This window comes from Stegastes partitus, unplaced genomic scaffold, assembly GCF_000690725.1.
Source record: "Stegastes partitus isolate 25-593 unplaced genomic scaffold, Stegastes_partitus-1.0.2 Scaffold945, whole genome shotgun sequence".
NCBI lineage: Eukaryota > Metazoa > Chordata > Actinopteri > Pomacentridae > Stegastes > Stegastes partitus.
Genome location: NW_007578676.1, coordinates 176,053 through 190,784, shown reverse-complemented (window position 1 = coordinate 190,784; position 14,732 = coordinate 176,053). Strand labels below are relative to the sequence as shown.

At 44.9% G+C, this 14,732-nt stretch overlaps 3 protein-coding genes across 4 annotated transcripts in view; 1 reads left to right on the top strand and 2 right to left on the bottom strand.

Annotated features, from left to right (window-relative positions):
• Nucleotides 1–3,905: 3,905 nt before the first annotated feature.
• Nucleotides 3,906–5,832, bottom strand: hint2 (histidine triad nucleotide binding protein 2). 2 transcript variants are annotated; one of them, XM_008294159.1, is made up of 5 exons: nt 5,418–5,832; nt 5,197–5,334; nt 4,629–4,733; nt 4,315–4,387; nt 3,906–4,220 (listed from the first exon to the last, which is right to left on the bottom strand). In XM_008294159.1, the coding sequence occupies exons 1-5, from the start codon at nt 5,628–5,630 to the stop codon at nt 4,129–4,131; spliced, it is 621 nt and encodes a 206-aa protein (XP_008292381.1). In that variant the 5' UTR covers nt 5,631–5,832; the 3' UTR covers nt 3,906–4,128. The 2 variants fall into 2 exon arrangements, with proteins under 2 accessions (XP_008292381.1, XP_008292382.1); XM_008294160.1 differs by having other exon boundaries at nt 5,544–5,826.
• Nucleotides 5,833–7,514: 1,682 nt separating this feature from the next.
• On the top strand, nt 7,515–11,340 carry mrps30 (mitochondrial ribosomal protein S30). Its single transcript, XM_008294158.1, has 5 exons — nt 7,515–8,119; nt 8,959–9,104; nt 9,644–9,749; nt 10,064–10,240; nt 10,842–11,340. Exons 1-5 carry the CDS (start codon nt 7,528–7,530, stop codon nt 11,099–11,101), a joined length of 1,281 nt encoding a protein of 426 aa, XP_008292380.1. The 5' UTR covers nt 7,515–7,527; the 3' UTR covers nt 11,102–11,340.
• A 1,045-nt stretch (nt 11,341–12,385) lies between these two features.
• The window catches only part of emb (embigin), a 6,810-nt gene continuing 4,463 nt past the window's right edge, over nt 12,386–14,732 (bottom strand). The window contains exons 6-9 of the mRNA XM_008294157.1: nt 14,303–14,458; nt 13,293–13,410; nt 13,087–13,120; nt 12,386–12,998 (exon numbers count right to left, since the gene is read on the bottom strand). Coding sequence (XP_008292379.1) covers nt 12,938–12,998; nt 13,087–13,120; nt 13,293–13,410; nt 14,303–14,458 — 369 coding nt within the window. The 3' untranslated portion in view covers nt 12,386–12,937. The remainder of the gene's footprint in view (nt 12,999–13,086; nt 13,121–13,292; nt 13,411–14,302; nt 14,459–14,732) is intronic.

The window sequence follows — 14,732 nt, the reverse complement described above, 5'->3', positions numbered from 1 at the left end:
CAGATAAGAGGATCTATGATGAAACCGCACCGCCCGGCTCATTTATATGAGGCTGATATTGGTCAGAGTCATTGCAACAGGTCATAGCAACGCTGGTAACCGCACGCAGCAGAGGGCCGAGTGTTGAAACTGGGAATACGGTGCCAGAGAGCGTTGCTACATCTGCAACCAGGATTTATCCTCTTCAGCTCAAACCGTGACCCTGATGACAAACGCCACCATCACAAGTTAGGCAGCAAACTGACAAAGCAGCCTTTAAATAAAGTCCAAATACTGTCACAAAGAGCCTGGCCTGGGCTGTGACCACACTACACAGAGGAACAACGCCCCCCAGTGTGTGGATCCAGCTACAGCAGAAAGAATCCTCCTGCTGCACATTTATTCTACCTTCAGCTATCCACCCTGTCAACAGCAGTCAGCCATCCGTCCACCACTCACATCTGCTGAGATCAGATAGAGCCTGGAAACCAACCAGAGCCACATCTATGAACAAACAAGCTGCTGCATCTGTAATAAAACCACTTTAGATTAAAATCAGTCCAGACAGCAGGCTGTCGGAGTGGCCTCTGCTTCTCAAGATTACTCAGGTCAACAGTTCCCTGGACTAAAGTTCACACGACTTACAAATCTGCGCTGTGGCAACACCGAGCGCCACAATCTTTGCTCCAGATGTTGCAAATGTCATCTAAGAGTCCTGCAACGCACAGAACCAGGATTTCATCCTTTTCTATGGCTGTACTTTACCCAGAAAGGCGACGTAGCCTCTGACGATCCATCGTAGAAACCTGAAGCATCCACCGTGAGCAGCGCGTTAAGCACAGGTGAAGTCTAGGAAGCTCGCAGGTGTTTGTTTAGCTCTAAATATGAACCAATCATAGCGGAGAACAAAGACTCAGTCGTTCCTGTCTCTGTTGACCCAACAATAAAAAGCCAAAGAGCCTGCTCACATCAAACAGTGGTGTCTGCCTCACATCCCCGGAGGTCTGTCAACACGTCTCTGGTTCTGCCTTCAAACCTTCTGGAGGTAAAAACAGCTCCGACACAAATGGAGGCTCTCCGTTTAAAACTGAAATCCACCATTTTTTTCACACTAAACAGCCTCAGAAAGTTGAAGTAATGATGGAAGCCTGCCTACCTTCTCCCCCGGAGCTCAGTGGCATCGACCTGACAGCAGCTCGGCAGCTGAAGGACTGACCCACACCAACCTTTGCCCGGCGCAGGTACTGGACTGTTGCCCTCTATAGGGGACGTACCTGAGGTCACAGCAGGTTGCCCCTCACGCACCAGCGCCTCCTCCAGAGCCACAGAGCCTTGCACAATCCCCGGTGCACCTGCTGCTGAGGTTAAAGATCCACCAGCAGAACCGGGCAAAGGTTGTGGCTCGTCAAGGTGAAGAAGAACCACTGAAACCTGAAGCGGTGTCAGTCCGCAGCTCGTGGAGACCCGCTTTGTTTAGACCATAGTTCTGGTTGCTAAGTTCTGCTGGAGCTGGAGCAGGATCCTATAAAGCAATGAAGGAGACGCAATGAGATGGTTATCAGCTCATATTATCAGACTCGCATGACGAGGCCTGTCAGGGAGAAGTTGATAAAAACAGATAAGTTCTGGCAGGTTTATGGTCATACATGAGACTTTGACCCATAAAACAGATATTCAGCAGCTGAACAAAACTTGTGCAACTCTGGCTTTCCCTAAAAGAGCAGAAGCTGCTGATGAAACACATCAACATGAGTGATTTTATCTTTAAATCCGGTGGGATCTAAACACCTTAAACCATCCAACAGTCCTGCTTCCTCCTGAGCTGCACGGTCACAGCAGCTGGACGCAGTCCTGTCAGCAAATACAGGCCAAAGTTGAGCCATGGCTCTGCAGTGACACACAGTAACCCCGCTGACAGCCGCCACGGTCACTGCATCACACCACCGGTGGCCCCACGGCGGCTCCCATCCGAGCCCCGCCGCCGGCAGCAGGACACGTCGGCCGGAGGAGGTCATGAATGATTAGTGAGAGGAAACAGTTAATGAATGTACCCACAGAGAATAGAATAGAATAGAAAAGAGTAGAATAGAATAGAATAGAGTAGAATAGAATAGAATAGAATAGAATAGAATAGAAAACACTTTGTTTGTGCAGGCCTGGGGAATGATTGAACTTCACGGATGTTCTAGTTTCCTCTGAACACGTCTCCGTCCTGATAAGACGCCGTCACCAGTTTATCAGCTTTAAGCCTTTATCAGCGGCAACACGTAATTCACTGGGCCTTTATTGATCACTTGTTTGGTTCTCAAACTGGGGGTCGGGGCCCTCATGGAGGTCCCAGGGTTTAATTCTTCCCACTCCTTTTCAGACTTGTTAATATCATGATGTGATTATATTATTATTCTTTTTTGCTCTTTTTAAAATGATTTGCTTTTGTTTTTATACTTTTTTCCCTTTCATTTGTTCAAAACAAATTCAGTTCATTCATTTAAAAGAGAATGTTCATGTGAAGACATGAATCTGTGGAATGAACACATTAATGTTTTAACGCCTGAACAACAGTTATGACTCATGATATGCTAAGAATTCAAACTGGGGGGTCACGAACACAAACTGGTGCTGTCTTGGGGGTCGTTGAGAACCACTGCTTTAGAGCAACTTCTGGGTTGCCAGATTGTGGGAAATCCTCCTCCTGCATCCTGAGACTTTGCTGGTTATTTGGCAGTTAGGCCTCTTCATAGAGAGACAGCCGACCAAATGCATTCCTAAACAGTTTATTAGCATTTACAGCTCAGGCTGATCAATAAATAGGATATTATTGACGCTGCAGTATGTCCAGGTGTGATATCTGAAGCACAGGAGCTGTAATCAGTCTGATGATGCTTCGGCCTGTATGAAGTCATGTTCTCCAGATGTAAGACAACATGCTGATTTGGTGCAGACAACAATCACTTTACCAGCTAGCAGGAAAGAAAATATAATAAAAAGGTGGTTTTCATATCACAAGATCAGTTAAATTAATGGCAGTATTTTTCTTGACGTATCATTCAGCCGTACTGATAACTGCAGAAGAACCGACTTTTTGCTAATTAGAAATTCAGAAATCCAACATTTACGACGCTTTTATTGAATTTAATGACTTAGCTGTTAGGAAGTGTGAAGCTCCAGGCATAGCTGCATTATTCAAACATCTAAATGAGAAATTAACTCAGAAAGGTCATAAATCTGCTCCTAGCACCAGCTTTCCTTTTACTGAATGTGAACTCGTTCAGGTTTTTCATTTCCAGAGTGAACGCTGTGAATCAGGTCATAAAAGGTTTTTACATAACAAACTGTAAATGCTCATAAGCAGTTAAACAGGCGTTGATCCAGATGTTCTCTTATCTAGACGAGCTCAAACGGCCCATCTGAAGACTGCAGGAGGAGGATTTTCCACAATCTGGCAACCCAACAGACTCTCTCATTGATGGCTTATAACCTATAAAGCAGCTCTATGTTCCTTATTAGTCCTTCATAAAGTTATGAATTACAGCCTCTAAAGCTTTAATCAGCAGCACCTGGATGCTCCTGAACGCTCAGAGATTCAGATAAAAAGCTGAATCTTAAAAAAATAATCATTAAGAGGTTATTTACTTAAAAAAGCATCCAGACCCCATTTAAAGCTTATATATTATATACATAAATATTATACTTATATTTGGTTTATATTTTAATGTGTTTACCTCGTATGTGAATATATTTAACATTTTGTGTTTGTTCATTCCAGTTAATATCGACCTTTTACAGGAATATTGACAATCTTAGTTCTCCAGTGTGGTACTTTATGCTTTCTTTCTGGTGATTTAAAACGTCACGCTGTGGCTGGCAGTCGTATTATTTGTATTGTTTCACAGACAATGTGAGACTAAAGAAGCTGAGTTTCAAGCTGTTCACATCAGAAATAGTGTCTTTATTTGCAGCCGTATCAAACATAATGTCGTCATTTTTACATTTCATTTGTACATTTGTTCAGATCAACATATTTACATTTAATATTTTGTGAGTTTTTCGTGCAGAGAATCAGATGAAATCTTCTGGATGAACAGACGTCATGTGATGGGAATGAATCCATGAAGACTGTCGGTGCAGACACACACTGATGTGAAGCCATCATCCAGGCGGCCAGTTCATCTGCCTTCCTCCCAGGACGTGGATGTGGAGGTGGTAGACCGACTGAGCGCCGTGCTTTCCATCGTTGATCACTGAAAACACGGCGTGCACGTAAATAAACGGCCTGTGTGTTCACACAAACATCCAGAGGAACGTTTCTGTTAGTTACTAAACCTAATAACTCACCCACTCTGTATCCTTCATGTAGAGATTCTTGCTTCGCCACATTTTTGGCAACAACCAGCAAATGTCCTAAAAGCTGAGAGATGAGGAAAAACAGAGAGAGGCAGCCAGGAGGGAACATGAAGACGGTTTGATGTTAATCAGTGAACACAACCTGACATCTCATATTGGTCAATGAGTGACTGGAAGCAAACCTCTGCAGACGGCGACTCAGTCTCGTGGACAAACATGGACGTGAGTGTGTGTGAAACTGGTTGATTGTGTGTTTTGTGTGTCCGGCATAAAACATTCTCCTCATCTCACGGTGAACAACTGACCTCAGCATCGTCGTCTCTGGCTGCACTGATTCTGGGAATAGGGACCCGTGGAATAACCAGGAAGTGAACCGGAGCCTGTGGGCTGATGTCTCTGAACGCCAGACACTGGTAAACACACAAAGATAACATCTTATATATATATGTAGCACATGCACATATTTATATCAGCTGGGATAGGCTCCGCCCCCCATGACCCTGGTGAGGATGAAGGTGTAGAGATGATGGAGGGATTGTCTTTATATTAAGGTTGTTTTTATTCTTTTATTGTAATGAAGACGCCCCATGTTCATGTTGCTTTTGAAAAAGGGAAATGTGTCACTGTGGAAATCTAATGATCTGTGATTATATGTGACGTAATGAACACGTGACTCCAATAACAGAAACTATTTAAAAACTAAACTGCAGCTACCAGCATCACTGCAGTGTTACGTTTCTGCATGTTTCAGTCCAACTACACACTGACAAACACACAACAACAACAACAACAACAACAACAACACCGTGTGGCTTCATCTCCACGTGTCCAGATGAGGTGGACTCTGTGCAGAGGCCGCTTCCTGCTGTTTACCTTCTCGTCTTCATAGATGATGTCTGCAGGAATGCTTCTATCGATCACCTTGGAGAAGATGGTCGGAGCCGGAGACCCGTACTTCCTGCTGGCCTCCTCCGCCAGCCGGACCTCGTCGCTCCTGGAGCACAGCGGCCTCTGAAGGGTCACAGAGACACACGGTGACACGGAGGAACAGCTGATCTACACACCGTGGAGGGGGCACAACAACAACACCAGACCTCTGGGTGGTGGAGGTGGTGGGGGGGCACTGAGGGCTCCCCACATCCACCACCAGAGCTGGCGGGACCCAAACGCTCTGCGGCGGGTACCGGACAGAACACGTTTAGGAGGATGACAGCAGCTACCTCGGCTCGACAGACGCGGTGGATGCGGCCGAGCTGAGCCGCCCTGGTCCCGGCGAGCTGTGTCCGCAAAGCCCGGCGAAGAAACATGGCCAGCTGAGCAGCTGCTGGAGGGTTCTGGTGGAAATATTTCACAATACAACTATTTTTTGAGGCCAAACAAGTCGCTCGTGGAACCACAAGGCTTCACCTAAACGAGCGACTTCTGTGGTGCCTTCAGGTACCCTCCGTAAAATTCATATTGCTTTAATGGAATCAGGTCCTGACCACGATTTGTAATCGTGTAGAATAATAAAGACGCATTTACAAAAGCATAAAGTTGCTGCTGTGTCATTATTTATTTTAATTGCGATATTTCACTACCCGTGTTGGAATTAGACGTTAAATGGGTGCGAAATTCGACAATAACGTAAATTACTGGTCCCAAAAATGCACAGCCTTCCTTTAAAAAAAAAAAACAAGATATAAACTCTCCGATATGTATACCTGCTAGTCTACGTTTATGTACTTTATTTATATTATTGACCTTAGCAAAAGAGCGCACACGATTTTACGACATTTTTGCATGGCCGTAAAGGAGCCATGCATGACGTGCTCAGGGGTCGCTTCAAGAGCAGCAACGTTCTGCGATGTTAAACAGAAGAATGTTAACAAACCTTAATTACAACAATGGAAAGAAAAGGAAAGTAAGAAAACGAAAGAAAGAACAAGTAAATGATGATAATAACTTTATTTATATGGCACTGAACAAGGGTTTAAAACGGTCAGTGAGAGGCTGAAAGGCAGGAGGACATCCAGGAAGACGTTTAGCAACAGTTAAAACAAAAATACTAAAAATATAATTTAAAAAAAACCTGCAGATGCAAACGTGCATAACACAATATGTTAATAATAATTATTACAATCAAAATAGTTAAAACAGATAAACCTTAATAAATCACATTTATAATAACACACGTCAACCAAAGTGTTTTCATGCCTGAAGAATTTAAATATTAAGATTTTTTATTTTTTTTAAAGTTTAAATAATAAGATGAAAACACTAGATTTTTTTTTTACTATGCAAATTTACTCAAGTCATTTTATCATTAAGGTAAGGACCCCACAATATTATTTTAAAAAATAATTTAACAAAATCAACGAATTAGGGTTAAGAACATATAATATTATTACCTGCAATCTGCACATCTACACGACTCATTTAAATGTTAAGGATAAAACACTATAATATTAGTAATTCTGAAAATGTGCCTGACTAAGTTAAATATGACAATGAAGGCACTGCAGCTTAACCAATATGTCAAATTTTAATATAAAAGGTTCAAATTGGACAATATTATTAATTTATAACAACATGTTGTAATTTCAAAGTTCTGGTTTAGACCATAACAATATTATTTAAGATTAAGATTAAATATCCAGATTAAGGCCCTACAACCCTGTTCAGTATTCACATTTACAGAACTGATTTAAATGTGAACCCTACTGTGTTAAATAAGGTACACATTTATCTGAATGGAAAGTTAATAGATTTAAATAATTATGCTATCTTACCTGAACAGTTTAAATTTTAAGGTTAAGTACAACAGAATTGTTTATTATGTAAATTTACACGAATAATAAAGTTAAGACCATATAATATCATATAAAACACACATTTAGCTGACTAAATTAAATATTAAGGTTAGAAAACTACAGTGACGTACTCTAATGATTTCCTGATTAATGCAGATTATTAATTAGGAAAATACAAACAAATATAAAAGACAGTGAAAAACCAGGCTCAGGGAGGACAGCCGGCTGGGGTGAGGGTCTGTGCTGAACCAGAACAGTTAAACAGATAAACTATTAGGCTTGAATATTTGAACACAGTGAAATAAGTTTGGACCAGATGAATGCTTTTTTTTTGCCACAGGGGGGCGCTGTAGCTGTGGCGGCTGCTGGTTCGTGTCAACGAAACGGAAGAAGAAGAAGTCCTGCAGCCAACATGGCGGCCCGCACACGGCTGCCCTTGCTGTTCCCCAGAAACCTGCCTCCGTTTCGGACCCAGAGGCTCACTCACACCGAGGCTGAGGTGAAGCAGCCCGCGTACCCGCCGGTGGTCGCCTCTCTCACGGCCAAGAGCAAGTCCGCCCGGCTGCGGCAGATCGAGGAGTATGTCAAAGTGATCCGCGCCGCCCCGCTGCAGGAGAAGCTGTCCCTCATCACCCGCATCCAGCGGAAGAAGTTCGTGGTTTACCCGCAGACGTTCGCCCGGAACGCAGACAGATGGTACCAGCACTTCACCAAGACCGCCTACATCCCGGGTCTGCCCGACAAGTTCGGCCCTGTGGCGGAGGGCAGCTCGCCGTCGGCCGCGGCTCAGACCGCGGTGCCGGGGATCAGTGATGATGCGTTCGCGGACCTCCGCTCTCTGGTGACCCGTGTGATCCTGCAGGAGCAGTGGCACATGAAGAAACGCGAACCTTTCCTGTACAGACACCAGGAGCAGACGGTCGGACCTCTGCTGAGGAGCCTGGTGACCGAACTCACGCACAGTCTGGGAAAACACAACCCGCTGCTGCTGCTGTCCAGCCTGGGTAAGACCGGGTCCCGGTGGACCAGTTTGGTGCATGAGGAATGATGTGCAGCTGTTTTATTAACTGATCAACCTTGTAGACATGAGTGTTGTCTGATTTTCTCTGTCATTTTACAGTAAACGGTGTATTTGAATGATTTTAGACAAAACAAGACCTTGAACTCATCAGAGAACCCTGGTTGGTATTTCATTGATGAATTAGCTTAAAAAGAAAAGTTAATTAATACTAAAGAAGTCTTGACCTGTAAAGTAAAATGAAAACACCAACAGTATGAGTTGTGATGCATTCATGTGTCCACCAGCTGGTTCTGTGTGCTGCCGGATAGCAGTTCAAATCAAACCCAGTCACATGTTTTTATCTCCTATTAATGGTCAGACTGTGCTAAAGTACCTCCAGTAGCAGTAATCCAGTAACTAAAGTAATCCAGTAACTAAAGTAATCCAGTGCTGGTTATTTGATTGTTGTGGAGCTGAAGTGCAAAAACAAAGAAAACGTAAAAACTCAAAGTTCGTCGACTTACTGATTAATTCATTGTTTTGGGATTTTATGAAGCGAATCGAAAAGTGTTTGACAGATTCTGTCTTTCTCTATTTAATAATAATATTAGTTCATGATGTTCTTTAACCAGTGAGTCGATAAAACTCTTGTTTTTTTAAACTAAAGACGGCACATTGGTGACATAATGAAACGATCCCGGCAGGAATGCAGAGAAACAGTGACGTTCTGCAGACGTACGTTCAGCAGCAGCTCTCAGCCAAACACCAAACATGTATGAAGACACTAAAGAAACTGAGTCTCTGCAAACGCCGACTGTGTTTCTAATATTCTGTCTCTCTCAGATCTCGGTGCTCAGGTGAACTTTTACTGGAGGAGGGGACAGAGAGTCATCCCCAAAGGCCACCGGAGACGCCACTTGGAGCCGACCAGGTTCCAGATCGACGACCGTCCGCTCAGCCAGATCAGAGTCACTCAGCAGCTGCCGCAGGTAGAAACATGTTCAGAGCAGAGAGGTCAACAGCAGCACGAAAAACAGATCGTTGCTTTTGCTCCTCGGTCTGCAGAAAAGTAAATTACTGCAGAGCATCGAGGGAAACACATCAATAAGATGTCACAGAATCTGAACTGGACCCACCAGAGACTAGAAACATCACGTTTGTCCTGTTTGACCTTCCTGTTAGCGGTCAGAGAGCTTCCTGGTTTAGCTTCCAGCTGAGTTGTTGCTTCGCTGTGAGCTCAGATCCTGGTGTCGTCGTCATCGTCCTTCAGCTCTGAACTCCTGCATAAACGTCTGAGACGTGCACAATTAATAACACTTTCTGAAAATGTGCCTCTTTACAAATGTTCTTGTGTTTTTTCTCATTAACAGACCGTTTCATCTCCAGCGTGTCTGATTTTCCTTCTTGCAGTCCTGAAGTGTTTCACTAACTTTCTAACGGTGTTCTGAGCAGTGCTGCGCAGGTCCAGAGAGTTAAACATACGTGTGATTTAGTTTTAGTCACTTCCTGTCGTCTTGATGTCTCTCAGTTTGTCCCTCTGGAGGACTCGTATGCAGCTGAAGTTCCTGAGGTCACGTGTGCGCCCAACCTGATGCCGATGTTCAGGAGACAGTACGACAACAACATCTTCACAGGTGACAGACCCACTGCTGCTTCTCACGTTGTTCCAGTCATGTGCTTCTGGATCAGCCACATTTAATTTTAAGTCTCGTTAGCTGCTATGTGTCGCCCATCCTGGTTGGTAAACGTGGTACGAGCTGCTTATTCAGTTACTTCTTGCTGCCATTAGGGGGCGCCAACGTGCAGCTAACCTGTATTTTTGATTTTTGGCTTGAAGTTTGCTCAACTGTGAAAACTGTTTTGATCAGCTGATTGACTGATGAGTCGTCATGGAAACAAACTTATCCCTCCTGCTTCAGCTGTTCGTATTAAACCTGCTCTCCTTCAGGTGCCAAGCTACCAGACCCGGCGTGCTACGGTCACACTCAGTTCCACCTGGTGCCCGACAGGTACCACAGAGACCGGATGAGTCGGCTGCAGCAGTCTGACCAGGTGGAGGTTTTCCTCAGAGCCAATGCCATCGCCAGCCTGTTCGCCTGGACAGGAGCTCAGGCCATGTACCAGGGTGAGCGTTCAACACACAGAACAGGACTGCAGCCAGCTGGTTGGTCCATAAGATGACAGGAAGCGGTGAAATGTGTGACCAGGGACTCCTCCTAAACCCACGATGATGTGCTCTGATGTCCACAAACACCAGATCAGTTGTCAGAATAGCTGACGACTGATTCGTTCATTGCTGCACGTCTGTGATGGAGGACTTATGCTTTACTTTCTCTTCTCCTTGTACTGAATGCAGCTCTTTGTTTTCACAGTCTGACGCTGAAATATGAGTTTTACTGTTTTTAATCTGTAAAAGTTTTACAGGAGAGTAACTTCAGAGGCAGAGTCGCTCTTTACAGCTTCTGTTGGACCTTAAAGTCCTCATCAGTAGAAGCTGAAGGAAAATGTTCATAAAGACCAAATGTGCTTTAAATAAGGAAACAACAAGTCTCATTATCTGGTCAGACTACGAGTCCGTTTCTAAACATTTTATTAAACTCCGTGTTGCCAGTGCCGGCTGGAGGCGTCCTCGTATATCGCCTTATATCGTTATATATTATATTTACTGCCTGCTTTTGGCTGGATTTATGTTAGTATTTGTTTCGTCATCTCGCTTCTCTCTGCAGGTTTCTGGAACCACGAAGACGTCACCAGGCCCTTCGTGTCTCAGGCCGTGATCACCGACGGCCACTTCTTCTCCTTCTTCTGCTACCAGCTCAACACCGTGGCTCTGTCAGTGGAGACCGACGCCAACAACCCCAGAAAGAACCTCCTGTGGGGCACGGAGAGCCTGCGCCTGTACGACAGCGTGCAGGACGGAGAGGTGGTGGGTCTGAACGACGGCGTCATCCAGCTGCTGCTTCGGTTCCTCATGAACCAGCCGTAGAGTCGTGCAGAGGCTTCATGTCTCGATGTGAAGATGCAAGAATCCAAGAGAAGGAGCTGGACAGTGTTCAGAAGCAGAAGAATGTGGGTCAAACTAAACACTCTGCACACACACCCCTGATTCCTACGGAGCTCCTGAGAGGTCACAGCGGGGACGTTTCTGGACGTCGCAATAAGTTCTAATACATGTATGAAGGGAAAGGCTCCACAGATGCTGTAATAAAGAGATGTGAGATATGACGCATGTTGTGTTCATTTAAAACGGTCGACCTCTGACTGCAGGTGTCTCGGTGGTTAGCATCGTGGCCTCACAGCTAGAAGGTCGCTGGTTGGCGTCCTGGTGAGGACACCCGGGATCTTTCTGCGTGGAGTCTCCATGTTCTCCCCGTGCAGCGTGGGTTCTCTCCGGGTTCTCCGGCTTCCTCCCACAGTCCAGAAACATGCTGAGGTTAATTGGTGATTGTAAATTGTCCGTAGGTGTGAATGTGAGTGTGCTTGGTTGTCTGTCTCTAAGTGTAGCCCTGTGATAGACTGGTTACCTGTCCAGGTGAACCTGCCTTCACCCTGAGTCAGCTGGGATAGACTCCGCCCCCCATGACCCTGGTGAGGATGAAGGTGTAGACATGATGGATGGATCTCTGACCAGCTGCAGGTTGTGAGCTCAGCTGGATTCATGGTTGGTGATCAAACCTCAGCTTCCTCTGTGGATGTGTGCGACTGTCTGAAGCTGCTGTTCTTCCGTCTTTGTTCTTTAATGACACCACAGGACTTCACGAATAGAATTTCTTTTTCCTTTAAATGCAAAGCTGCAGATGTGCGTCGCAGCAGCCACAGCTTCAGATGCACCGACTCTCACAGCTGTAAGATCCTGTGTTAGCATCAGTCCTTCTCTGTGGGACAGATGTTGTGAAGTCAAACGTCTCCTCTGTGACCTTTCAGGGCTCCGCTGAGTATTATTATTATCATGCTGGTTGTATTTATGTAAAAATAAAATCATTCTTTAAAAATGTGCACGTGTGTTTGTGAGCTTTCTACGACAGCATAAATGTGTGACGAGTTCATTTGCTAGAACAGATAACCTCCATAAACCCACAAACCTTCAGTTATCTCTGTTGTCTTTCCTACTGAGTCAGCTTCAGTTGGACTGATATCATCTCAAACAAACAACAAAAAAAGTTTTTCTGAAAGTCTACAAAAAAGCAGCTGCCTGTTTTTCTAGCTGAGCTCTTTATTTGTACGTCATGTTGGCTCTCCTGGTCAGTGATGGACAGCCGACACACTAACAGTCATTTGTGTAGTTTTAATCTGGACACAGTGCAGCCTGAAGTCGACCCTCTGACTTCATTTACAACAAAATTATGCACAAACATCAGCATACATGAGGATATATATGTGGGTAGACGCGCTGCTGCAGGCTGGAGCTCAGTGGATGTTTGGTATTGGCTGTGTGACTGTAAGGCACTGCTCAGGAGCCACGGCGGAGCAGAAAGCAACAGGAAGGACGACCTGAGGTTGGAGTTGTGGCCCAAAGAGAAGACAAGCACACTTCCGTTTCAACAGACGTGACAAAGACGTTTGAAGTCAAACACACGTGTGGGTTTCTCTACAGGAAGTGAAGGAGATGCAGGAGGAGGGAGTCATGACAACATCAAGACAAACAGGAAGCAAACAGACTGCTGGTTAGGTGGAGCTTATTGCACTTTGTCTGGTGAGAATATTTGCATTCATAGATGAAAACAAGTGCATAAGTATTGCTTTAAAACTCATCCGTCATTCACATTCGAACACAAGCATTTTAAAGAAGCTTTGATCTGCTGCCTTTCAGCCTCTGTGGTCTTCAAACTTTGCGTTGTCTCATCGAGGAACTTCCCTCTGATGCGTTATCGTCTCCCTGCGGCCTGGAGAAGGCAGAAAAGTTTCATTTGTCATTAAAAACTGGAAATATACAAATCAAAACTGGGAAATGTCTCCAGAGGAAGTACTCACAGCATGTTCTTCTGGTCAGCGGTGGTCCCGTCTCCTGAGAACAAAGCCGATCATTACAAGTTAAAAACAGTCGGAGGCTCGACAGTCAGCCAAGAAATGACTGAGATGTGTAGAAAAAGATGGATGTTCATGTAAATTCTTGGGTGTGAGGACTTGTCTGTGTCATGTAGATCTACTGGAGCATCGGATCAGTGCAGTGGAACCACCTGCTGGGACCTTCTTCTTGGACTGACACCTCTCGAAGAGCAGAATAGCGGCGACCAGGACGACGACCTCCACCAGGATGCTGATGAAGGGCTTCAGGGGCTCCATGAAGGTGATGACCTTCAGCGGGGGTGGAGGAAGCAGACAGACGTTAAAGCAACAATATCAAAGATGTAAAAATACTCCATTACTTGTAATGTAATGGTACAAGTTCAGCCCAATGACAAGGACAGCAGATGTGCCTGTTGTGGACCTTCTGGAGGAGGCTGATGCAGGATGAGGACACAGAGACACACAGAGACTCAGATGACTGAGGTTGAAATAAGGTTTACTGATCAGGAGAAGTGACGGCAGCAGAGCAGCAGTTCACACACAACACCAGCATCAGCTCTGGAGACCTCCTCTCACACCTTCAGTCTGACGTCCTCCCTCAGTGGCCCTTCACTGACTGTATGAGTTCTAGCACCAACTGGTAGCACCTGAGTGAGTTACTATCACAAATTGTACTTTTTATATTGTAACGGTGAACTTTCCCCTCTGTGGGATCAATAAACTTTATCTTTAATTAACTGACATTAGCTCGTAGAAATCTGTTTTCACTTTGACATGAAAGAGTCTTTCTGGGGTAAAATTCCAGTTAAATGAACAATGATGTGATGCTGAAAAGAAATGAAAGGGGACGACGTGTGAAGGTGATGAAGACTTTTTAAAGGCGCTGCATGTCTGAGAGGTAATGAGTGGATTCATTAGTGGCTCATTTGAGCTTTTGGGGCCACAGAGCAGATAAAGAGTCATTTTCTCTTCTGCTAACAATTCAAACATCTAAAACGTGACTCGGCAGTTTTCATGTGAGGAGAAGAGGTTCAGAAACGCTCGTAAATCTTTGACATCTGCTGCATTATTGTGTGTTTTATGCCTCCAGATGTTGTGGATCATTTTCTTCTGTGAGTTAAACCATCACAACGTTGCACAGTGTTCGTATAAATGTAATCATCTGTGATCCTCAGCTGACCTTCAGCTCCACGGGTCTCATGGTGGTGTGGATGGCGAACACGGCGCCGCAGAAGAACACGCCAGAGTCGGCCTCCGTCAGGTTGTGCACCAGCAGCTTGGTGTGGTTGTTTGTGTTTTTGATTTCATAGCGTTGAGGCTCTGCAGAGATGAGCTCCTACAGGACGAACACACAGTTTAGTGACTGGCTGTGTCTGTGTGGGTTTGGAAGATTAAAATATGACTTAACAACACGCCAACGCCTGAATCCATCCGTGCATGGAAACACTCACAGGTTTGACATTGTGCCGCTCAGCCAGCAGCTCTGGATGAAGATAAACGCTCTGCGCTGCTGGTGAAGGTCAGTCCTGAGGTTCTTATTTTCAGTTTCTCTTACTTTAAACATCACTGCATTTAAGATGTAAATGTTGTTTTTATCCCAACAGATTTAG

Excerpts from the sequence above, each read along its gene's own strand:
- hint2 (XM_008294159.1), bottom strand. The coding sequence starts at position 5,630 with ATGTTTCTTCGCCGGGCTTTGCGGACACAGCTCGCCGGGACCAGGGCG. Across the intron at positions 5,335-5,417 it reads ACCACCTCCACCACCCAGAG|AGGCCGCTGTGCTCCAGGAG; the intron begins GTCTGGTGTTGT and ends GTGACCCTTCAG. Across the intron at positions 4,734-5,196 it reads TCATCTATGAAGACGAGAAG|TGTCTGGCGTTCAGAGACAT; the intron begins GTAAACAGCAGG and ends TGTGTTTACCAG.
- mrps30 (XM_008294158.1), top strand. The coding sequence starts at position 7,528 with ATGGCGGCCCGCACACGGCTGCCCTTGCTGTTCCCCAGAAACCTGCCT. Across the intron at positions 8,120-8,958 it reads GCTGCTGCTGTCCAGCCTGG|ATCTCGGTGCTCAGGTGAAC; the intron begins GTAAGACCGGGT and ends TGTCTCTCTCAG. Across the intron at positions 10,241-10,841 it reads AGCTCAGGCCATGTACCAGG|GTTTCTGGAACCACGAAGAC; the intron begins GTGAGCGTTCAA and ends TTCTCTCTGCAG.